Source organism: Nannobrachium achirus (genome assembly GCF_963921795.1).
Source record: "Nannobrachium achirus genome assembly, chromosome: 6".
Lineage (NCBI taxonomy): Eukaryota > Metazoa > Chordata > Actinopteri > Myctophiformes > Myctophidae > Nannobrachium > Nannobrachium achirus.
Genome location: NC_137815.1, coordinates 36260475 through 36286138, shown reverse-complemented (window position 1 = coordinate 36286138; position 25664 = coordinate 36260475). Strand labels below are relative to the sequence as shown.

The 25664-nt window shown below is 42.5% G+C and overlaps 1 protein-coding gene across 3 annotated transcripts; it reads left to right on the top strand.

Moving 5' to 3' along the window:
- Positions 1-7: 7 nt before the first annotated feature.
- Positions 8-23784, top strand: hipk1b (homeodomain interacting protein kinase 1b). Of its 3 annotated transcripts, none has more exons than XM_080728901.1 (20): positions 8-346; positions 2977-3318; positions 3784-4115; positions 5307-5435; positions 6178-6369; positions 6630-6811; positions 7033-7156; positions 7494-7613; positions 8125-8211; positions 8409-8593; positions 8879-9032; positions 9226-9412; positions 9723-9841; positions 11157-11291; positions 14783-14943; positions 16749-16823; positions 17710-17865; positions 18530-18759; positions 19514-19623; positions 20680-23784. In XM_080728901.1, exons 2-20 carry the CDS (start codon positions 2988-2990, stop codon positions 21262-21264), a joined length of 3594 nt encoding a protein of 1197 aa, XP_080585027.1. In that variant the 5' UTR covers positions 8-346; positions 2977-2987; the 3' UTR covers positions 21265-23784. The 3 variants fall into 3 exon arrangements, with proteins under 3 accessions (XP_080585027.1, XP_080585026.1, XP_080585025.1); XM_080728900.1 differs by having other exon boundaries at positions 14780-14943; positions 16752-16823; XM_080728899.1 differs by having other exon boundaries at positions 14780-14943.
- The last annotated feature ends 1880 nt before the right edge of the window (positions 23785-25664 follow it).

Genomic DNA, 25664 nt, shown 5'->3' with positions numbered 1-25664 from the left:
AGTGGATTTCTCTCCCCGAAGACAAGTCCGTTTTATTTTAACTACGGGGGGAAACAACCGCAAAAAATTACCACTTTTCGTGACATAAGGGATGTTTTCCGGTTTCTACCATGAAACCTTCCGTCTCGCCGCTCGCAGGAGACTCCGAAACTAGTCGTTTTGTTTTCGTAGAAGAGAGAAAATTTGCGCTCGCGCTGCTGCTGCCTGTGCTTCCACTAGCATAGATAGACAATGCAGGCCTAGCTTAGCTTAGCTTCCACAACACTATACTCTACTACTGCTGCAGTGGGATTTAAACCTGTGTCATACAACATTACTACACGTTTATTTCGACGCTACAGCAACGGTATGTTTGTCGTTTTTTATCTTGGGGGTTTATGAAGTTGGGGCTGGGGTTATTTTGAGTTATGAATTAACTGTGGTGAACGAATGAACTTGTTTTAACGTTTAGGAGGAGGTTTTTCTTTGCCGTTAGCAGCCGTTAGCAAGCAATGGACGGTGGATCGGGTGGCGATTCCTGTTTTTGTCCTGCTATCTATGGCCGTGAAGAAATGCTTTAGAATTAAAACATTACTAAACGTCACCGCAGTTTTAGACGGCCTTTTGTAACGTGTTAATAGAAGTGTAATAGACGTTTTTACAGTTGTGTCAGATTGCATTAAGCCGTCGCCTCGATTTGTTGAGAGCTTTGCTTGAGCTGCTAGGCTGGTAGTACCAGATTAGAGTCAGTGTGACGTAACATGCCAAACAAGGGGTTAAAAGAGAAATAATCAGTCGATAGGGTTTTAGATGAGACAGTGTAGACGATGCTGCTTTGTTTCTGTATCGTGCTTGTTTATTGAGTAACATGTTGCTTATGGATTATGTTTTTTACTAGTCTCAAAATGTCCAGGCCATAAAAGAGAGCCTATTTCCCCTAGCCCAGCCTTTTTTAGTAGCTACAGGAAACACTCACTGCCCTGTTTTTTTATTGATTACTTTATTAACAGTTTGCAAATGGTGCAGTCAGTGGTATCATGGTTATACAATGGTGCTAAAGGCGTGACGCAAGAAGCCTTGTTGGTATTGTGGTCCTGTGTATTCAATTAATCGTGTATTTTGGTCTAGCCGTGGCTCGGCTTGGTGAAGTTACTAGGTCATCATGTAACATTATACCCTGACCATGTAATGTGTAGATCTCCATGGTAGCTGGCTGGCCCTTGATGTGAAGTATGTGTGTGCTGTGGTGGTTGTGGGATGGTCTTGACTTGCTTATGGACAAGGGTCTCTTGGGCCCATATTGTATATATGTGTAGTGGTAAGTAGACTAGGATCAATTTGCTTTGCACTGGTTGCAGATCCGGTTTAGAGCGGATACTGAAATGGTCTGTGTATGACTGTGCTATAGGTGGTGCATGTACAGTATATATGTGTCTACTGTGTATGTAACTGTGTGTGCTGAAATTACCAGATCGATGCATATAGGGCAGGCAGTCCATTTCAACAGATCAAGCAGTGGTTCTCAATCTTGTCAAGGATTCTGAAATTAATATACAGAACAGATCTCCCTCTTCTGTAATATAATTCAAAAATCTGCACTTTTTTTTTGCACAAATCTTCTCTTCTGGTGATGTCCCTGGCACAAGAGTATTTTCAGATGGAGGGGATCCTCCTTGACAGGAAAAAAATTATAATAATTTGAGAACACCATCTAAAGCAGTGGTTTTCAACCCTTTTCATGTTATTTATTCAGCATTTGAGCCACAGACCACCATTTTATGAAGCCTTGCAAAACTTTGAATATTTTGTTGTCGAATTTGTCCACAATTCCATGCCGTATTGATGTGGTACCACAGGAGAGATGACAGGCTAACGTTGATCAACACAATTCTTGTAAATTAATGCAGATGTGAAACAATAATTTAACTCTTGAGACTGAGAGCGTAAAATGAAACACATTGGACCCATAAGGTTAAATATCTACTGGTGGTCCCCGGACCACTGGTTGAGAACCACTGATATAAAGAATAGATACAAATGCCCCCCCCCCCCCCCTTTCTTCCCCCCCCCCTTTCTTGCTGTCGTCCTGTGTACACACACACACACACACACACACACACACACACACACACACACACACACACACACACACACACACACACACACACACTCACACACACAACCACACACACACACACACACACACACTCTATCTCTTATGATGAGATAAGGCCCTAAAGGGTGAGACACTTATGTACAGTAGCACTGACTGTTGTTGTTTTTACCGCTGTTTACCATTGCTCTGTATTGTTGATGCTTCTTATTGTTTAGCTTTGTGTGCCTTGTTTTTCCATTGTCTACACAACAGTTATTGTTCATACTTTTACCTGTAACTTTGTGACTTAACCGCTGTGCCCCCTCTGGGCGACTGATTTTCCCTCGTGGGATAATGAAGGTATGTATCCATCCTAGGGGTGGGCGATATGGAAAAAATACAATATCACAATATTTTTCCAAGCTGTATCACACGATACACTATCTTATCTTATGTTGGTTTTATGTTTATTTTTCAAGTTACTTAACAGTACAACCACTTCAATGTAACACAAACCAAAAGAAAAAGGAGCAACAGACCATTTAGAACAGTGGTCCTCAAAGTGGGGTCCAGGGACTCTCAGTCACTCTCTGGGTTCCTTTTATGAGGTCTAAATTGACCCTTTCAAGTAGCCTACTTAACTCTGACAGTATACAAATGAAGGGGAGACCTTGACATTATAAAGTTTGAGAACTACTGATTTAGACCAAAATGCAGGTTTAAACGATTTCTGCAATGAATCTCTGTATTAACAGTTCAACAGGATCTTTTATAAGGATCATTGTATCACGATATATATAAGATATCTCTGAAAAGGCATATCGTGGAGGGATTGTATCGTCTCAACGATATTTATCACCATATCGCCCACCCCTAATCCATCCATCCATCTATCCATCCAGACAGAGCAACCATGAGCTCCCAGCTGCAGGTGTTCTCCCCTCCCTCCATCTCGTCCAGTGCCTTCTGCCGGGTGAAGAAGCTCAAGGTGGAGAGCAACGTGTGGGACGTGTCCACCAGCGACGTGGCCTACGGCTCCATGGCGGCGGCGGGCCAGTCCGCGTACGCCTTCACCCCGGCCATGGCCGCCGTGCCTCCCTTCGCCCCCTCCCTGGTGTTCCCCCCCGCCGCGCCGGGCTCCCGGGGACAGGTGGTGGTGCGCGCCGCCGACAGCACGGGGAGCCTCCCTCGGGGCTCCAGCAGGCGCGTCAGCGAGCAGACCGCCTCCACCGCCTCGTACCAAGGTTGTTACACTTTTTTGAATTATTATTATTATTATATTTTAATTCACTAATGAAATAGTAATAGCTTGAATTTATATAGCGCCTTTCATACAATTTACTCCAGACAACATACAGCAAGCAAGGAAAAACAAGAGGTAATGCATCAAATGCACAGAGATGGTCATCTAGGATGATTGGTAAACCAAGAACCTTAATTGTAATGGGAGCTGCCAACAGATGCAGTAGCGCAGCCCGAGATTACGTTTTAGTTGATTAAATATCATAAGATAGTAGTCGGCTAAATCTACAGTTGATTTGGTCAGATGTATTGTCTTTTAGTTCTACTGAATCTCTTCTCCACTAGCCCCTCCCTAATATTTTAGTCTAGTTCTTATTTGTTGAAGAAAAGCCACTCGCCGGAACTTTTTTCATCATAGCTTCTTTAGGCAACCAAATTAACACATGTCTTTAATCCAACACACGCAGAGACGTCGTCGTCCGGGAGCACCACCAGGGGGCACCATCACCACCACCACCACCATCGTCACGGGCAGAAGAGGAAGGTGGAGGAGGTGAGCGAGGCGGGCAGCGCGGGCGGTAACAGCGGCTGCGGCAGCGTGCAGATCCTGGAGGAGCTGTCTGCGCCCGCCGCCGCGTACTCCACCCGCACGGGCGGCGGTGGGGGAGGAGGGGGGGCGGGCACCGGCCAGTCCATCCCACACTCTGCCCCCACCACCAAGAGCAGCAGCTCCAACGGAGAGGGAGACTACCAGCTGGTGCAGCACGAGATCCTCTGCTCCGTGTCCTGCAGCTACGAGGTTGGTTTTCAGAGCCGAGACCCATATACAGTTAGGGCTGTCACGATATGACATTTTACATGACGATTAATTGTCACTCAAATAATTGGCGATTAACGATTTAATTGTGTTTTTGTCATTGACAATTACATTTCTGTTTGGCTTGTAGGCTTTGAAGTTGCACATGGCAGATATGACACTGACACATAAGCTAAATATACAATGAAATTACTGACATATTTGACAACTTTATACTTAAAAAAGAACATTGATAGTGGAAATAGCCGATCTACAAGCTCACAACGCGTCGCTGTGAGCTTGTAGATCTGCTATTTCCACTATTTCTGACGCTTTTCAACATTCACGATTATGACGATTATGACAAAATAATTGCGATAATGTCAAATAATCACGATTAGACGATTATGTAATAATTGTGACAGCCCTATACAGTATCTGCCTTGATGAGATTGAGCCTCTCAGACCCAAAACTTTGAATGTTTTGTTGTCGTTCGTTGGATAAGACTTTGTCCACTATTCCATGCTGTATTGATGAGGTACCATAGGAGAGATGACAGGCTAACATAGATAAAAAATCACACCCGTGTGAACTGAGCGGTGGTTGTGTGTGTGTGTGCGTGTGTGTGTGCGCGTGTGTGTGTGAGAGAGAGAGAGAGAGAGAGAGTATTGCAGTTGATGCTCAGACTAGACTCAAGAGCACCCTCTCTGGTCACTGAGTGCTAGTTCAGGCTACATACACACATACATACACACATACATACACGGATACACGGATACACACACGGCCATGCTATGGAGCGGTCTACCACCGCTCAAAAACAGTTCTTTTACTCTTTGAGAGCGTAAAATGAAACCTACGGGTCCATTTGGTTTCATTAGTTAATGTCTCCTCCTTTTCATGGTAAAAGTGAGTTTACTTCCCCTAGTGGTATCCAGATTTTCAGACCTGTGTTGAATGAAGCCAGTGATCCACATATTCTAATGGATGATGTCTGGGCACTCGAACATTTTTGTGGCAGTAGAAGTAGAATGAGAATTGTCCCAGGTTAATTCTATAGATGGGTGCTACCAGATTGTTGTTGTGGCTGTGTGGAGATGTAGTTAGTCAGGTATTATTATTATTATTATTATTTTACCATCTTTAAAACCCAAATCCCATTTTTGATGGCTTAACCCTGTCTTCTACCCTAGGTGCTGGAGTTCCTGGGACGGGGCACCTTCGGCCAGGTGGCCAAGTGCTGGAAGCGGGGAACCAACGAGATCGTAGCCATCAAGATCCTCAAGAACCACCCGTCTTACGCAAGGCAGGGCCAAATTGAGGTACTTTGTGTGATTTGTGTTTTTGTTTGAGGAAGAGATTAAGCCGTGGTTTTAACAAGATATAAGGTTACACTTAAGTCTACAAACAGAAAACCAGTAGTTCTGCCTTAAAATCACTTTGGGGGGAGGGGAACAAGATACCTTGATCCTTCAGGTAGTTGGTGAGCTGTAACTGCTGCGGGCCTAAACTGTGTCTTTTTGTGGAATAAAAGAACATTTGGCAATATAATTATGATACTAAATAATGGTTTTAATGACTAGTATTTAGTAAACTATTAGTAGGGGCAGCACTGTTTAATAGACTATTAGCAAATCTTCAGTGTAATGGTCCATTTTGTTACATTGGTACACTCTCAGAGCTGTATATTTTACAGTATGTCCTCCCCGGGATTCCAACCCGGTCTCCCGCATCATGTCAATACTGATGACTGAAGGCCCATTTGGGCAGGCGAGATATTACACTTTGAGCTTCATGCAATAACTCCTTTCATCCAATTCATGAAAAAAAATCTGAACAAAAATATGCACTTGAAAAAAAGAAATCTTTCAAAATAATAATTAAAAACAATATGTAGGAAAAGATAAAAGGATATTTACTAGCTGCAACCCACACAAACGTGACCCAGTGTTTGGGGTAACAGTTTGTTATAATAACCTGTACTTGTGTATGGAAGCGTATGGACGTGAATGAGTCTGTGTACATATTAAAACACTGTTTGCTCCTCGTTCCTCTGCTACACAGGTGGGCATCCTGAACCGGCTGAGTGCGGAGAACGCGGACGAGTACAACTTTGTGCGGTCGTACGAGTGCTTCCAGCACAAGGGCCACACCTGCCTGGTGTTTGAGATGCTGGAGCAGAACCTCTATGACTTCCTCAAACACAGCAAGTTCAGCCCCCTGCCCCTCCGCCACATCAGACCCATCCTGCAACAGGTACTTTGTTTTTAGATACGTTTCTACCATTCAAAACTCTTAAAAACCTATATCGTTGGGCAGAAACCTTTTATTTTTCATAAATTAACTTTTGTGAGACCATCTAGTATGTAACATTAATTTACGAAAACGCCCCACAAAAAGTTAAAATATCTAGATGAGATGTTTCTGCCCCCACAGCACAAAACTATATTTATAGTTATCGTCACATCGCTCTCAGTCGTCCATGTCGTTAACTCGGTTTGTGTCTTAACCTCCAGGTGGCCACGGCTCTGATGAAGCTGAAGAGTCTGGGTCTCATCCACGCGGACCTGAAGCCAGAGAACATCATGCTGGTGGACCCCCTCAGACAGCCCTACAGGGTGAAGGTCATCGACTTTGGCTCAGCCAGCCACGTCTCCAAGGCCGTCTGCTCCACCTACCTGCAGTCCCGCTACTACAGGTCGGTGCTCGGTGCATGTAGTTGCATTGTCACTTTTATCCCAAGTCCAATATTCACAATTTAGGCATTTAGCAGACACTCTTTATCCAGAGCGACTTACAATAAGCAAGGACAGCCAATGCGAGAATTTGCGACTAGTGGTGGCAACGGTCAACGCCTCATTTAACCACTTAGTCTTACCTTCTGCACTAGTGGATAATCCTGGTGTTTTATAATCTCAGAGCTCCAGAGATCATCCTGGGCCTGCCATTCTGTGAAGCCATTGACATGTGGTCCTTGGGCTGTGTGATTGCCGAGCTGTTCCTGGGTTGGCCTCTCTACCCTGGGGCTTCCGAGTATGATCAGGTTGGTACCTACCATGCACACGAGTATGATCAGGTTGGTACCTACCATGCACACGAATATGATCAGGTTGGTACCTACCATGCACACGAATATGATCAGGTTGGTACCTACCATGCACAAAGCCATTGATCTTCAGGCCGCCTCAATTTTCGTATATCTTAAAAATGAAGTCATTTTTTTGTCTTGAGTGGAATTCTAGCCTATAAAGCAGGGGGTGGTCAAACCTTTATGGCACAATATCACTTAGCGGTTTTCCAAGGCAGTGGTGATCACACAGTGTGACCAGCCATTTACATCTTATTATAGGCTACTAACTGTTCTTGTTTTTTTTGTCCAGATCCGCTACATCTCCCAGACCCAGGGCCTGCCTGCTGAGTACCTGCTGAGTGCTGGCACCAAGACCAGCCGCTTCTTCAACAGAGGCCCTGACTCTAGCTACCCACTGTGGAGACTCAAGGTAGATAGATACTCTAGCTACCCACTGTGGAGACTCAAGGTAGATAGATACTCTAGCTACATACTCTAGCTACCCACTCTGGAGACTCAAGGTAGATAGATACTCTAGCTACCCACTCTGGAGACTCAAGGTAGATAGATACTCTAGCTACCCACTCTGGAGACTCAAGGTAGATAGATACTCTAGCTACCCACTCTGGAGACTGAAAGTAGATAGATACTCTTTGCAGACTCAAGGTAGATAGATTCTCTTTCGAAATAAGATAGATAGATACTCTAGCTATCCACTCTGAAGACTCAAGGTAGATACAGTAGATACATTCTGGAGAATTAAGGTAGATAGAGCACAAAGTCACACATCATCCACTGAAGGTTTCCTTAAAGGAAAATATACAATACTGAGATTTCTTTTGCATATATATATACCCCTAATGTACAGATATTTATTATTGAAAATAATGTGGAATAAATGCTAATACCAGATCCCCATAAATGGTGTGTTTGTCCTTCAGACCCCGTCTGAGCACGAGGTAGAGATGGGTATCAAGTCAAAAGAAGCCAGGAAGTACATCTTCAACTGTCTGGATGATATGATGCAGGTATATTGGCCTTTCTTTCTATTCATTTATCACAAATGTGTCAAAACACTGAAGTGTGGTGGAAGAAATTTGAATTGATTAAGCAAAGTGATGTTTCTTTTTAGATACACAAAACGAGAGATGCTATTATTAACGGATGCTTTCCCACAATTGTTGGGACAACACCTTCAGTATTGTTTTTTTTGTATGCATTCTAGGTCAACCTGTCTTCTCACCTGGAGGGGACAGAGATGCTGGCTGAGAAAGCAGACAGGCGTGAGTTCATAGACCTGTTGAAGAGGATGCTGCGACTGGACGCAGACAAGAGGATCACACCCACAAAGACACTGGGTCACCCCTTTGTCACCATGAGCCACCTCATGGATTACCCACACAGCTCTCAGTAAGTGTGAGGATTTACAAATGTTTTCGTAAATGAATGCTTGATCATACTACAGCGACACACAAAAGCATCAAAATATTTTGAATTTGAATCCTGAAAAGTAACAGCTTTGGACATTCCACCTGACAGACTATTTGCTATTTTTGCTATTCGTTATACAACAAAGTATGTAGGGCTTAAGGGGCTAACCGCTGCAACATAAAATATTCCCACGAGTAGATGACGTTCTCAATGAAACTCACTCTCTTTCTCTGTGCCCCCCCCCCCCCCCCCCCCCCCCTGCAGTGTCAAGTCGTGCTTCCAGAACATGGAGATCTGCAAGCGCCGCAGCTCCTCCTACGACAGCAGCAAGTCCCTGTACTCCACCAGCGCTGTGCCCAGCGCCGCGGCTGGAAACCTTACCGTCACCTTCAGCAGCCAGCTCAACCAGCACAACCAGGTACGCATGTCTGGCACAATTGGAACAGTGGCCTTTGCATTGCCTGCAAGGTCGTCAAGGGTAGGGCAACGTGCCACCATCATATTTCTACATATTGTGCTAATTGTTGAGGAAACGGAGCACTAGTGTGGTGGGGACTGTGATTTTTTATTCTTATTGTGGTGTTAAGCAGCATGTGTTGCTATCTCTCCAGGTGCCTTCAGCAGGAGGTGCGGTGCCTCTGCTCAACTACCAGCCAGCTCTGTACCAACAGGCCACCATCAACATTCCTGGGCTGGCTCAGCAGAGCGTCCCCATCCAGACGCGCACCGCTGGCCTCTGTGCACAGACTGAACCCTTCCAGCAGACCCTGATAGTCTGCCCTCCCTCCACCATCCAAGGTGAGGAGGAAATGTACTTTTCGGGACAAGTAGAACATGACCCACACTTGGCCCGAACGGCAAGCTCCTCTGAGACCTGTCAACCCCTGCATTAAGGTTCTGTTCTTGCGCAGCCAACCTGGGTTCGAACGAATAAAAAAAAAACGAAGTAAAAACATTTTCTTAATACAGGATAGGATGTGCAGGACATTTGGGTTATTGTTTACAGTAGAGTTTGGCCTTTTTGTCTTTATCAATGCATTTGCTGTCAAGTCAGTGGCATACTATACCTGTAGGTAGGCTGAAGCTGATTATTATTTTTATTTTTCAGGGCTGCAGTCCTCTAGTAAGAACTCCAGTTTCCCAGTGAGGATGGAGAGCTCAGTTCCTGTGGTTCCCCAGAGCCAGTCTACTCAGTCACTACAGATCCAGCCCAGTATGCTCACACAGGTAGGGTTGTTCAACATCACGTGACCCGTTTAAGAGTGTTAGTCATCAGTAATGGGCAACTCTTTTCCAAATAACAGCTATGAACAGATTCATGGATGGGTGTGTTTTGCTGACGTGACTTGTAGTTTAGTGCTGTTTTGAATGTAACTAGTGCAAAGTGTTTTCAGTATAATCTCAGTTGCTTGTTATTTGTTTGTCACAGTTACTCGCTACAACACAATTGTATGAAGTTGTACTGAGGTATTGACAGATGGAGAGGAAAGACTTAAATTGGATGCCTAAATTGGATGCATTCTAAAAACTGATCACGGCAAGTGGTAAATCTCTGAAGAACAATCAGTAAACTCTTCAGGGCGATGGTTATTTTAAGGGTTTGCTCTGATCTTCCAACATGCTTTTTGGCTTTGTAGTGTGATCATCATATTGAAGGGAGAAAAAAAAACAGAAATGCTGCATTTCACATTTTGGCACAATTCACATGTCTCTCTCCTGGTTTGCCAGCTAACTAAGCCGCAGTACGCCTGAATGGATGTGGAAAATGAGGCAGTATTTACCCCCAGTGGAGAAAAAAAAGAATTGTCCTATTTTTATTTTTATCTTTTGTTAAAGTCCGGTTTCTTTACAAATTCCTTTTGTAATTGAATACCGTCATGTGTCGCTGTTGAAAGCGGCTGGGCGTCTTAAAATCTCAACTTAATTATGAGTGAAACTACCCGGGCCAACCCCCATGGACCAGGATCACATTGCAGTTAATTACACAGGAATACTAATGAATGCACTTCATCGGTTCTATGGCTATTTTTTTATTTGATCCAGTTTGCTTGTTGGGCGAATGAGTATTTTGTCGCAGGTGTGTTTGTCATGAGTCTGTTTCCAATGTGGTTACGTTCATGACTGTCGGGGGGAAACCTCATATGTCCAAAACTGTTACTTTTCAGGATTGAAGTTAAAAAGCATCAAAAGTAGCAGATATATATGCTCGAAATGTGTCGCTTTGCGCTGCATTTTGAGCTTGCAGATCTGCTACTTTTGATGCTTTCGAGTGACGGCTGTAGTATGATCAAGTAGGGCTTTAATTAAAAACGCAAAGTATGGATATAAGAAGAGGCTTCTTTCCGACAGCAGCGATGTTATACACTACTGCATATTTCAGGTGTCCAGACAGAGTGCCAGCGAACCGGAAGCCCGTCACGCATCCATCCGATCGACCTTTTTTTACCCTCTTACTCGCCCTCTCAAATTACAGCCTTGGGAAGGTTGATGTTCTTCCTCCAGCTCCTAACCATGTCCGCCCCTCCATCCTCCTCCCCCCCAGGGCTCCTGTACGCCTCTGATGGTGGCCACCCTGCACCCCCCCTCAGCAGGCATAGCTCCCCAGTACACTCTACCCCTGGGGCTGGGCGCTGGGGTGGGTCGACCCACCCTGCTGGAGCACACAGCCACAGTGCTGGTAAAACAAACCACTGACTTGCCCAGAGAGACTCCTCGCATTATTATACCGTTTTTCTCTTCCTTTTTTTCTTTAATCTTTCGAGCCTGACCGATGACACGTTTTTGGGTCTGATCCTTTTTTTTTGGGGGGGGGCGGAGAGTCCTAGACCAGTGGTTCTCAATGCTTTTCATGCCAAGGAAGGGACTGCCAAATCGATAAATGTATTTGGCCGCGGACCCATATCTGAAAATGTTTTGTACCACAGAACCCCCAGAAGAGAAGATTTGTCTTAAAAAAAAGAAAAGAAAATAATTTCAACATTTTAAAACACTTTCAGATGTTTAAAAAATACCGGTACCAGATATAAAAGCTCACAGTCAGCGAGCTTTTATATCTGCTATTTTTGAATAGCCAACCTATAAAATATGGATCAAGGGGTTAAAATGACCCATTTTGCTGGTGACCCCGCTATGAGAACCACTGTCCTAGACCACGCTTTACTGATGTTTTGACCCATATATGTCACCATGTGTAACATGTTCTACTTGAGGACATAGCATATAAGCAAGCAAATGAACACAATGTTTTTGACAGATAAAGGTAATAAACATATGAAAGTTATTTTATTCAACCATTTAAAGCCAGATTAAAATGTATGTATGATGTACAAGCTCACAACATGTCGCAATGCAACGTGTTGTGAGCTTGTAGATTTGCAATAATCTGAAAACTTGGGCTAAATTGTCGTCAAAAGTCAAATAATCGGTCTGGCTCTGATCTTTTTCTTTAACACTAACAACACCATCTCTCTCTCTTTACCCCCTCCGATCTCTGCTCAAACCATTTCTTCCTCTCCTCGTGCCAAACTACAGTTTTTTCCAATTCCCAAAATCTTATTTTATGCCTCACTTCTGCCTTTTCCTGCCTCATTCGCTACAAGTTGGGGTTAAATAAACGTGATCGATTGGCCAAAGGGGCAAACCCTCTTCGCTGGAATTGAAGCTCACTTCCAGGTTCTCGTCTAGGAAGCTCTTTCTGAAGGAAAGGACGCTCTGGTCCCCGGGGATGCGCCGTGATGCTCATCATGGGTGGCAAACGTCGCACTGGAAGTTCAATGAAATACATGGCAGGGAACGGAGCGGGCTGGACCAGCTCATGAAACAAACACTATTTATGAACGATTACGACCTTTGTCATATAATCGGTTCAGGAATATAAAAGAAGACACATCACAGGTTGTTTTCTAATCACTTGCTTGCACAGTACATCATTCATTTTATTGAGGATCTAAGCAGGTGTCGTTCTGTCTCGGAGATGTCACGAGATTTGGTTGTACTCTTTAGCTACCAAATTACACATTGCACATATTGAAAGACAACACAGCAGAAAACAATGTGTGACATGTCGTCTTTTATTTTCCTGAGCCGAGTATTTTATGAAGGTCTCAATTGTGTTTGTATATAAGCTGTCCAGCCTGCTGTTCCTATTCATTTCCCAGCAGATGTCGCAATTTCACCGTCTCCGGTAGCAATAGATTAAAATAAATCTTAGTCAATGAGGTTTTGGGGCGAACTTTACACTTGATTTTATTATTACCTTAGTAAACCTTTTCATGAACACTTTGTTTTCGAAACGCTGGTTTAGTCATGATTTAGTAAATTGTGGTGCCATTAATTTAATCTTAAAATGTGTGATAAAGTAGGGTATGTTTTGCTGCGGTTGCATTTCCTTTAGCATTTCAGACTGGATATAGAAAGATGGTGGGTTGGAAATCGCAGAAAAGTCTGCTTCGTTTACGGTCTGTAGAAACCAATGGCGTCACTTTGTCCCATACATTTTTACGGTCTATGCATGAAACAAAACAAAAATGACGTTGACCGACTGGTAGGCAGATGAACCAAAACCATAGTTGTACTTTGTTACGATATCACATCAATCACGGTGTTCGTCATAGTAGCTCAGTTGACATGAGATTTCACTCACAGGTCACACATCATGAATATTTTGGATCTAGAATTATCTTTATTCAAAACCTTTTTTATTTCTTTTTCTGTTGTCTTTACCATTCTTGGTCACGTTGCCATCCCTTCCCGACCATTCTTTCCCATAGGTCTGCTGAAGGCATGGAGAGCATGTGTGGATGACTTGGGTCTGTTGTTGCTTTGCTTGCAGCCTCTCATTGTTCTGGTCTAGTCCAGTGGTTCTCAACCTTTTTCAGGCCAATCTACAAGCTCACAACGCCTCGCAATACAAAGCGTTGTGAGATTACAGATCGGCTATTTCCAAAAATGTTGCCTCTTTCTTATATTATTTGACAATTTGGCCAATCTTTGACCAGATTATATAGTATAGTTTGATGCAGGAATGGTCTTTTCTCCACCCCTCCAATCCACTGGTTGAGAACCGCTGGTCTAGTCCCCTTTTTCTTTGGTTTCAGTGTGAAGGAGATTTTGCGGAGCTACTGAAGTACCTTTTAGAACCATGCTCTCTTGACCCTTGGGGTTTTTATACAAACATAATGTTTTCTCTATTTCTGGCCCCTGGCAGCATGCCATTTCCCCCGGCAGACAGCTTGTCAACAACAGACAGTGTGGGGGCCAATCAATGACTATTAGGCTAATCTCTTCACTGGCTCTTCTCTTTTAACAGGCTCCATGGTGTTGCCTACACTTGTCTTCACCTGAGCTGACCCGACCGTTTTCAGTGCTTCACTTGTCAAAAGAAAAAGAATAGACGTGCTATGCATGGTGTCATGTGGTAGATCTTTTTGAAGGGCTTTGCTCTAATAAAGGAATGGCTTTGGGCACACGAAAAAAAAAGGCTGCTCGCTTCTCTTAGCTTCTTGTGCTTTATTGCTATTAGACAGGGTTCCCACGGTCATGAAATTCCTGGATATATTTTGAAATTAGAAAAATATTTTTCCAGTACTGGAAAAGTTTTGCAAGGTCCTGGAAAAAATAGCTATGCATTGTCTTTGGTTATTGATTTTGTTTTTACCTCTGAAATGACAAATTAAACATTAGCCAAATTGTCTCATATTAGAGGCAGAAATTGTGAAAATAGCCGATCTACATGCTCACAACGCCTCGCAACGCGAGGCGTTGTGAGCATGTAGATCGGCTATTTTCACAATAAAACCGTGTTATACAAAATTCCTCGACTCTTAGTGCTCGTCAGGGTGCCGAGGTCCCTAGTTGAAATATGATTATTTGCGCATAGGAGTAAGCGACTCATTATTGAGCTGAATTATTGTTATATAGTCCTGGAAATCGGGTTAAATATTCTGGAAAAGTTTTGGAAATGAATTGGTAAAGATGTGTGGGAACCCTGTATTAGAGAAAGGTTTGGCCGTTGGCTTTTGTCTCTCTTGCTACTTGTTGTCATTTTATATCAGCATGGCTCGACGTGCCTGCCTGGCCCGTTCCGGCAGTGGGATGATGTTGGGAGCAGTGTGTTGCTCTGTGTGGTTTTTTGTATTGACCTGTTCTTCCCCCTCCTCCCTCCAGCAGGCGTGGCCCAGCGGCACCCAGCAGATCCTCATCCCGTCCTCCTGGCAGCAGGTGCCGGGCGTGGCCATCCACAGCTCCGCCCACCAGTCGGCCGTGGCCCAGTCGTCGCCCCTGGAGACGCACCAGGTGGACGCCAGCGTCCAGCAGGGACACAGCTGGAGGTGAGTGTGCTTAGGCTGAGCTGTTATCCCGTTCTCTTGGATTAGAACAGGGGTTTTCAAAGTGGGTGACGGGGCACCCATAGTTATTTTCAGTCAGTTCTAACCAAAATGGCTATTATCTCAACGTTTTCCTCGCAACATAATCACTAAAATATCGTCACTGTCGGGCAGAAACCTCGTATCTCCATGTTTCAAATGTGTAGGTCTTTTGGTAAAGCAAAGCCCTACTTCATCATACAAGACTTTTGCACAAAACTAGTGAAAACAGCCGATCTACAAGCACACAACGCCTCGCATCGCGAGGCGTTGTGTGCTTGTAGATCTGCTGTTTTCTCTAGTTTAGTACATTTTATAGATGATAAATACAAAACAAACAGTTTTGGACATACAAGGTTTCCACCCGACAACGACGATATGCTATAAATATAAGGTGCTAGGAGTGAAAATTATAATGTAAGGGTGCCTCGGATTAAAAAAAATATATTTATGGGGTGCCCTGACTCCCTGAGACAAAAAAGTTTGGGAACCCCTGCATTAGAAGGTCTCGGGTGACCACAACGATTTCAGTCATTTTTCGATTCCAGACAAATGGCAGATCTACCAGCTCACGACACGTCGCAGCACAGTGAGCAGCCGTTGTGCGGCACTCGGGGAGCAATTAGTAATTAAGAGTCTGCTCAGGGGACACACATTGACAAATTGCAGGCCTGGCATGGAATCGAACCTGGGACAACCAGGGCCTCTTGCTTCCCAGGCAGGCTCACTAACCACTCAGCTGTGTCCACCCCCATTATGCCATGGCCAGAATGGGAGACGCAAGGGTTACAAATAGGTTTAAAGGATTCAATGTATTCTCAAAGATAGATGTATGTTTTGTTGTGTGGGCACCATATCTTTTCAAATAATTTCAAGAGTATTAAATAAGTCCCGATCGAACCCAAATTCTCACATTATTTGGTCCATGATTTGTGTAGGCCATAGGAGTGAAAGCATTTGACCAGCTTGTTCTGAACCTAGGAAAGTAATCCTGTCTCTCCATCAGGATTTAGTAGAGCTAGTGAGCTGTCCTAAGCCGTTTGTTAGGAGTTCCCAGCAGATCCCACGCACATTCCAGAGGCAACAGATTGTGTTGCATTGGAATGCTTGATAATAATATGTAGAGATGCATAATCTCCTCCTCACCACAAGCAGCATTTATGCAAATGTCTTGTTTACCCTGCAATTATAGTGTCGGTGTAATGGATAGCACGCATATGAAGCTCCTTGCCCCAGGTATAGATGAGGACACCCATGTCGATCATATAGCCAAATAGCCGATCTACAAGCTCACAACGCATCGCGATGTGACGCGTTGTGAGCTTGTAGATCTGCTATTTCCACTATCAATGTTCTTTTTTAAGTATAAAGTTGTCAAATATGTCAGTAATTTCTTTGTATATTTAGGTTATGTGTCCTATCTACCATGTGCAACTTCAAAGCCTAAAAGCCAAACAGAAATGTAATTTTCAACGACAGAAACACAATTAAATCGTTAATCGCAATTATTTGAGTGACAAATAATCGTCATGTAAAATGTCATAATCGTGACAGCCCTAGTGCTAAAGACTGTGTATTAGTATTATTATTATTACATGATCTTTCATTTTCTCTTTCGAAAATGTATTTAGTCATGTTAACTCATATTTCTTTTTTATATTTTCGACCAATAGTTATCTTGTGGACTATATTCTGTACATTCAATTGTTTTGTTAAATCATGATCGAAATAAGCAGACACAACTCTCACATCTTGACCTTTGCCCTCAGCAGGAGCACAAACCAGGCCAGGTCTCAGCAGGAGAGGAAGAAGGTCAAGGCTAGACGAGGCGACAGCAAAAACAGGTTGGTACTGTAGCCTTCTGCTTTCACCAATATGGACACTTTAGATCAGTGGTTGGTAGCTGGTACTGTAATCTCCTGCTTTCTTACACTCTCAGTGAAAGATTGTAAGGGTCCATTTAGAACCCCCTCAAGGTCCCCTGGGGGTCCCTGGACCCCACTTTGAGAACCACTGCTATATTTGTCTCGTTAGACATGAGGGAGTGCTCTATTTGATGATATAGTATACAAGTCAAATTAAAAAGAAATATATATATATATATTTTTTTAATCCATTTAGAACAGGTACACATTATTGTGTATCATTATTTTATGCTTTAACTATTGAAAAATAGCAGCTATACAAGCTCACAGCTGTAGATCTGCTATTTTTGAAAAATCGTGAAAATTTGAATTTTAACCCGATTCTATGTGTCTTTTGAATCCTAAGACTTTTTGACAAACCTATGTTTCTATGTCAGCAATCTGGCCAGCCATCGTCAAAGAAAAGGTCCTTTTCACTTAAATGGAGCTCAGTTAGTCTGTCTTGAGAGACTACTATGTCAGTGGTTCTCAAACCTTTTCATGTGAAGGACCCCCAAACTGATATTTATTTGGCCACAGACCCCCATTCAACATATTTAGTTCCAGGAACCACCCAGAAGCAAAATTTGAGTTACAAACGATCACTTTGAAAATACATATATTCAAAGATTTGCACACATTTTCACGACTTTTTCAAAAATAGCAGATCTACAAGCTCGCAGCGCGGCACTCGGTGCCGCGCTGTGAGCTTGTATATCTGCTATTTTTCAATAGTTAAAGCATTCAATAAATTGGGTTAAATAAACAGATCCCAGATGACATTGGACTGGACCTCAAACTCACCACTGACTCTTTCTGTCTCCAGGGGCGTGTCCACTGCGTCGCTGCTGGGCCTGCCCACCTGCAGCACCACTCTGTCTCAGCCCATCGTCATCTCTGACACGCCCAGCCCGGCGGTCAGCATCATCACCATCCACAGTGACACGGACACAGAGGACGAGCCCAAGTTCCAACCTGGCAGGTTAGCACCACAACCTTCACACCACTGTTGGTTCCCTCGACTATAAAACTATGACGAAAAATGATCGACAACTACCTTCTTTACACTGACAAACTTAAATAAAAATGAAATGAAACCTAAGCTATGATGACTAAAACTAAGTCTACATATTTTGACGATTTTGTCAACCTTTTGTATTGTATTTGTTTGTATTGATGTATTATCTTCCTTATTGTAAGTCGCTCTGGATTAAGAGCGTCTGCTAAATGCCTCAATTGTAAGAAAAACTAGACTAAAATGTTATGGAGGGACTAGTGGAGAAGAGATCCAGTAGAACTAAAAGACCAGTCATGTTATGTTTGGTTGCGCTCGTGACCTGTTGTGTTCTGAAAATAGCAGAACTACATGCTCACAACGCGTCGCACTGACACGACAAGTTTAGTCAAGTTTGAAACAGACCATACACTTAAAGGCATGGGCTTTTGTGTGAGACTGTAGTATGATCAAGTAGGCTGTTCATTTACACAAAAGAACACACCCATGTGAAGTGAGCACTGCTGCTGCTGATGATGATGATGAAAGACCCACATGAGTCACAGGATGGGGACATATGACATCCCATCAGTATTTGATACAATGGGAAAAACACTTGGTAAAGTCCACTGACATCATTGTTTCTGTGCAGTGTGGGCCTGAGCCAGCGGACCAACGTGATCAGCTGTGTGACGCTGCACGACTCTGACTCGTCCAACGCCAGCCCCCTGACCCCCCTGCCCCGCTCCCACCACCACCTGTCCGTCAGCGCCATGCCCTCGCGCCAGGCCAAGTCCCTGGCGGTGGTGGCACCGTCGGTCAAGGGCCACGCGTCGGGGGACCGGGGCTCCTCGGCCTCCCGCACACGCCTGGTTGACACCTGTGAGTATCTCTGTTGGATGGTGAATTATATGTAGTCAGTGGTGGAAAAAGTACTAAAATGTAAACACTCTGTGACAGTTAAAGTCTGGGATTAAGTATTGGTATCTATGTATACTTAAAAGTACCAAAAGTAGAAAGTACTCATTATGCAGAGTGTCCCATTTCACTCGTGTTTAAAATGTACAAGAATCTTTCGAAAATAGCTGATCCACAAGCTCACAATGCGTCTCATAGCGACAATGCGTCTCATAGCGACGCATTGTGAGCTTGTAGATCAGCTATTTTCAAATGGCTGAAATGTATTATAATATAGGTGTTTAATGAATGTTTTGTAATAATAATCAAAATCTACTAAGTAACTAGAAACTCAAGTTTTCAAATAGTTGTAGTGGAGTAAAAATACAATATTTGCCTACAGGTACTTAGTCACTTTACACCACTGTGTATAGTGGTGGGGCAACAGTTAATCAAACCTTTTCTGTAAATATACTTTTACTGCTCCTAGTATCGATTATTGTATTGTATGTATCTTATGTCTTGATGTATTGAATACACAGGACCACAATGGAAACAAGCCCTCTTGCCCTTTTTGTGTTATGCTTACCATTCTTGTAAAACTGTACCTCTGTGCTTTTAGCAAACTGTTAATAACGGTATTCAATTTGTTATTGAAAGTCTTGAAACATTGCTAATAACAAGTCTTGAAAGCATTGCGATTAACTAAATGGGTGTTAATGTTTTTGTTGTTCCACAGTGAGCTACATGAAGCCAAAGAGATCAGCCAGGCAGCCCTGCAGCTCTGGGGAGAGCCTGGAGCGACAGAGACTGGTGCCCAGTCAGTCTCACCCTTTAAACCTCAGCCAGGTGAGAACAAGCTTAACTCACTTTTGAGCCCAGCGTACGAGGCCTAGTATCCGCCGACCATTATACCATTATGAATTAATTGTGAATGAAGAGTAGACTTATTAACCCTAAAATGTTTCATGGTCGTACTCTAGAGAAGGCTTTGTTTGTGGAAATGCTGGTTTTATGGTTAATAAAGGTTCACATTACAAGGAGGCTGCGTGTGTGTGTGTGCGTGCGTGCGTGTATGAGTGACTGCTTCATCATTTCAACTTGATCTCTTTACTGTGGTCTACGTCTACAGCATTTAAACACTTTTGAAAAAACTGTAAATTGTAGAAACGCTGTACATACAAACAGAGCAATTACCTTTAATCAACTGTTATTTGTGCACAATCTTTCCTATGTGGATATACATATAGGCCAACTATTCCTGACAGCAAATACACAATTCTCATGGTTTTGTAAGTTAGATTTGCCTCAGCTGCAATGTAACAGCTCTGATAACACATCATTTCTATTCCCTTCAATTGTACATGCATACATTATTTTGTTTTGATTGTATTGTTCCACTTTTGCTTTGGCAACGTTAACGTATGTTTGGTCATGCCAATAAAGCCCATTGAATTGGATTGTGTGTTGGGCTGTCAAGATTATGACATTTTACATGACGATTAATTGTCACTCAAATAATTGCGATTAAAGATTTAATTGTGTTTTGAAAATTACATTTCCGTTTGACTTGTAGGCTTTGAAGTTGCACATGACAGATATGACACATAATCTAAATATCCACGAGTTTCCAACGCCCCATAGTGCATTGCGCAGACGTCTGTACCGAGCTTCCGGCGCCGATTTACAAGCTCACAACGTTGTGAGCTTGTAGATCTGCTATTTCCACTATTTTTTTAATGTTTGAACATATATAAAAAAAAATCAACATGTAAACGATTATGACGATTATCACAAAATAATTGCGATTATGTCAAATAATTGCGATTATGTCAAATAATTGCGATTAGACGATTATGTAATAATTGTGACAACCCTAATTGTGTGTGTGTGTGTGTTTCCCAGGTTCAGCCGGTGGTGTCCTCGTCTCAGGAGCGTGTGTTGGTAGGAGGAGGCTCCTCCTCCTCTTCCCACCACAGCAGTGGTTCCTCGTCTTCTCTGCGCCGCCAGCAGACCTTTCCCCCGGCCATGGCCGTCGCCGCCTCCCACTATAACTTCCAGGAGGTGTCGGCCCTGGCCTCGGCCGTGGCCCAGCCCGGGGGGCCCAGCCTCTACACCTACCCGGCCTCCGCTGCCCTCTCCTCGGCCTCGCAGGCCATGGAGCACCTGCTGAACCACCACCACCACCACCACGCCCACCACGGACACTCGCCCTCCTCCGCCTATGCAGCAGCGGCCTCGTACGCCTCGGCGTCCTCTTCCTCCTCCTCGTCCAGGAGAGGAGACTCCTCGGCCGGTCGGAAGGACCCCTCCGTCTCCTCCGTGGGAGTGGGTGTGGGTGTGGGAGGCCTGCTGCACGGCCTGCCCGCCGCCTACCAGCACCAGTTTGCAACCGTGGGCTCTCCTTACGTCAGTGTGACGCCGCGGGCCGAGGCCTACAGTGCCTACCAGCTCAGCCCTAGGCGTCTGACACAGTATCCCTACCTATAAATAAATGACACAGGACCCCCAGCTAGAAATGCATACATCATTGTGCTCTCGTCACAATGATGGCTCACTACATTTTAAAAGGAGCAGATCATGCAAAGAAAATGCTGCTTTTATTATCGACCCCTTGAAGCCTTGAGTTCATGGAGATTCAGGTTTTTTGCTGCATTTCTCCTGAGCCAATAATTTGATTAATTATTATTATTATTATTGGCTCAGGAATGTGACAAAAACTAAAGAAAATCTCCATGAATTCAAGGCTTCATGGTGTGATAGAAAATAAGCATTTTTTGGGGGTGAACTACTCATTTAACATCCCCCTCCCTCCTGTGTGCTATCTTATCACAAGGAGACTTTTAGACATTACTGGAGCAATTATGGCTGATTTTAAAAGATGGTCACATGTTTCATCATCGCTGGTTTTTAACTGTGAGGAACGTGTTTTCACTTCCGGGCTAGTTTTACTTATTGCTCCTTTTCTTTTGGACTATTTTAACGTTCCGTGATTGTTATTTTAGTATTATTTGATATTTTGTTTCCTTTGTAGGGAATCATGTTTCTTGTTTTTTTGACCTATATATAGTTTATCCCTATATGTTATTCAGATGTAGTTTTAACACCTTGTGGTAAAAATGTATTTTGACACATTGTTATGTTTGAGGCGTTGCGTTTGAAGAGAGATGATTCTCCTTCCTGGCGGCGCTGCAGTGACACTTTGGTTTTAATCCTAGGAGCCTAGCACACATGGCTAGTTTATAGCTACCAAACAAAGAGGGTTTCAGGTCGTACGTACGTGTTCTTGTTGTCTTATCGTTAACAAAGTTAGTTAATTCACACTAATCCACTGATTATTCCCTGTGTGTTTTTTTTTTTTTTTTGGATGAAATGTTTGACTATACTAGCTACCCACGTTTTTTTCCCATTATTTTATTAATATGCATAAATTATGTTTTGTCGATCGGTGTGAGGTGTTGCAGAGGAAGGTCTTTTTGGCACGCTGAAGTAATTATAAAGATGTCTATAAAGAGTTCTGTTTTAAGTTGAGAAAGGTTATCATTAAGCTGTGATGGATCATGTAATAATTTAAATGCACGTTAGTTTCACACATTTTACTTTTGTAGTGACAGTGTTTTGTAAAAAAAAAAAAAGACAACGTCCTCTTGCAATAGTGACTTTAACTTTCAACTGTGAGTGTTGAATGTATTAAGTTGATGATGGAAAATTAATAACTCTGTCCACTGTTAGGAAATGATTGAAGAACTTAATGAACTTTAAAAACAAAAAAAAAGGACATTGGAAAAAGGTTTGATTGTGGCTTATATATACAGTATATATAATAGAGGAATAGTTCCTCCTTGTGTCATATGAAAGAATATATCACATCTGCAAGTTGTACACATTAATGAACTTCAAGAAAATGAAAACAAAACAAATTGTTTGTGCTTTTGATTAGGGTTCTGGGGAGCGGGGGAAAAAAATTAACCAGAAACTAAGGGAGTGCTAACTACCCCCTGCTTCTGAGCGTTGATGATGAAATGGACATAATTCTGACATGTGAGTTCATGTCTAATGAGATGACTAGCAGCAGTTCTACCAATCACTGTAGTGTGGCATTTGATCATGTTGAAAATGTTGTCAAACCTGCTTGGCCGGTCGGTCCGCTTATAACGTTGAGCTGTGTCATCACCATGATCCACTGTATACTACATTATACAGTTCTAGTCGAAACTGATCATTACAAGACTATTAAAACCCATTAAGACCTGAGGCCGGTCCTACAAAATACCTTCTGAATCGTCTTGTTCTAGTTCTCACACTAAACACACTTAGCGTTGGATATGCAGAAATAACAGATGTGCAAGCTTGTACATCTGCTAGCCAATGCTAAAATGACACATTATTTCCCGGTTTTAAAACTTTTAATTTCAAGCGTACAAACATTTGTACACTCAAGAGTTGCAGACCTGTAAGATAACCACTGCTAAGTTGATCAACTATGAAACTTGCAAAACAAAAATGTAAACAGTTGCCGGAGACGTCCATGTTAAACTCCCTGCTAAAAGTAATTGGGGTTTGAATGGAGGATGTTGGAAGTGTCATGACCAATTAACATGTATGGTACATGTACTGTATGATTTAAATACAGTTTATAAGATTAGTGTGCAGACCATTTCCCGAGGATGGTTTGATTATACAGTAGAGGAAAACAAACTGCGAGGGAACACTGAACTTGGCAGGTTTAAAGCTTTCTGTCCGTCTCACAGATCAAAGTTATGTAATTCGAGGCGCCCTAGTCGTTATTTTTGAGTGAGTGAGACCTCTAAATCCCCAAGTTATATGCAAATACGAGACTTTCGTTACTTTAGGACCCTTTGATGTTGTGTTGATAATCAGTTGTGTTTTAAATGTCTGAATATTTAACTGTTTGTGTTTCATTTTGACATGGTTTAGTAAAAGAGGCTATCTCATATAGAACTAATTCAGGGACAAATGTTTCGGCTCAAATAATTCACTATCACTGTTTTCAATAAAATAACCTCAAGTTCAACACTGATGACTTTTTTATTCCTCTGAATATGCATGTACTGTTTGGTAACACATCCTTTCGGACATACTGAACAGGACAGGGCCCCAAAATCACATACTGACATATATACTATTGTCACATACTGACAATATGTCAATATCATGGTAGTATCCTCCAGTCAGCATCATCATGTAAAGATGACAAATCGGTTGCTCCATAAATTGAAATCCTGGGTTAGATATATTCTGAACTGCTGGTTGTTTGATTTAATCTCATGGTTTATTGACATGAGTTAATTACATTTGTACAAAGTTAAAACAACATTTCATAAATAAACTTAATTAAATAATACTTTTCACAGTTTTTGCTATACAAAGTTTAAAAGAAAAAAATATATTTACAAATTATTCACAATGTGTGCTCAGTTTAGCATTCATTTCTTTTGACCCTTTTAAACCAACCATAAATTCCCAAAGTGTTCACAGATAGATAGAACCACCTGGGGCCACTTTCAACATTAAAATAAGGATAAGTTATAGTATAACGTCTTAATCATTCAACCATAAATAAGAGATATTAAACCAGAGAAGCTGTATTTCCACACAGGATCCTGATGATCCATCAGTGTACACACTAACAACACAACACTTCCTAAAACCCTGCAGTAAACTTGCATGTAAACATGAAACACACACTACATTCAGGCTGCATTGTGGATTGTTTCAACCTGTCATATCACTTGCCATTATTGAATGTGATAACAGTAAGTTATCACATAACGATACATTGTTCATGAAGGTCTTTCTTTCATGATTAAAAAGGTTTTAAACTGTATAAGCTTCTCTATAACAGTGGTTCTCAACCTTTTCAGGCCGCGACCCCCAAAATAATCATATTTTAACTGGGGACCCCTCCACCCTGATGAGCACTAAGAGTTGAGGCATTACATTTTGTATAACACGGTTCTATTATGAAAATAGCAGATCTACATGCTCACATGTAGATCGTCTATTTTCACCATTTCTGCCTCTAATATTTGACATTTTGGCCAATGTTTAATTTGTCATTTTAGAGGCGTCCTTAAATTGTCACTTTAGAAATGTGCAGATATACCCTCTATACACCTATACTTTATGTTGATGTGTTTACTGTTGAGTGATAAAACAATGTTTCACGTTAAGCTAATCATTTGGTGTCCCGACCCACAGGTTGAGAACCACTGGTCTATAAAGACAGAGGCGTCCCCGTATACAGGGATGAACGTCAACTTAAACAGTGGAACAAAACCAAAATACAGCCAGAGGGATGCAGGGAAACCCACCAGCAGCACAACAGTATAGTGGCTGATAGGGAAATTATGGCTTAAATAGTTTCATATACAGTATCTGTAAATAGAAAAGGCTAAAGGTTACACAGTTTACCTTTAATTAAGACAAATGTGCTTAAATGAGCAGATAATAACCACACTGAATTCAACGACTTTGCTTTGTTACTTAAACGTCTTGGTATGTATGTAATGCACTGTTCGTGATTACATCTATCCGAACAGGTATCCCCCAGGGTAAACAGGCCAGGACCTGTAGAAGTCTTTGTATTGAATAAAATGCAAATATTTACTTCTACATCAGTTTCACCACATGCAGAAGGTAGGCCTACTGTACCACACAGTATAATGGAGGGCAGAAGGGTGAAACTGATAGTTCCAAAGCATCTTGAAATATGGCAGGTGGTCATACATTTTATTTAATTTTTGATAAGATGAATTCTACAGGTCCTGTGTAGCACATGCAATACAAAAATACATAAAATACAATAAAACTGTAAAAAGTGCCAGGAAGAGGCAAGAAGCTCCAAAGGGCTTTTACAACAAAGAAAT

What these genes read in the sequence shown, in the direction of transcription:
- hipk1b (XM_080728899.1), top strand. Translation starts at nt 2,988, where the DNA reads ATGAGCTCCCAGCTGCAGGTGTTCTCCCCTCCCTCCATCTCGTCCAGT. An exon ending in ACCCACTGTGGAGACTCAAG is followed by an intron (nt 7,614 to 8,124) that starts GTAGATAGATAC and finishes TTTGTCCTTCAG; the next exon opens with ACCCCGTCTGAGCACGAGGT. An exon ending in CAGCAGGGACACAGCTGGAG is followed by an intron (nt 14,944 to 16,748) that starts GTGAGTGTGCTT and finishes CTTTGCCCTCAG; the next exon opens with CAGGAGCACAAACCAGGCCA.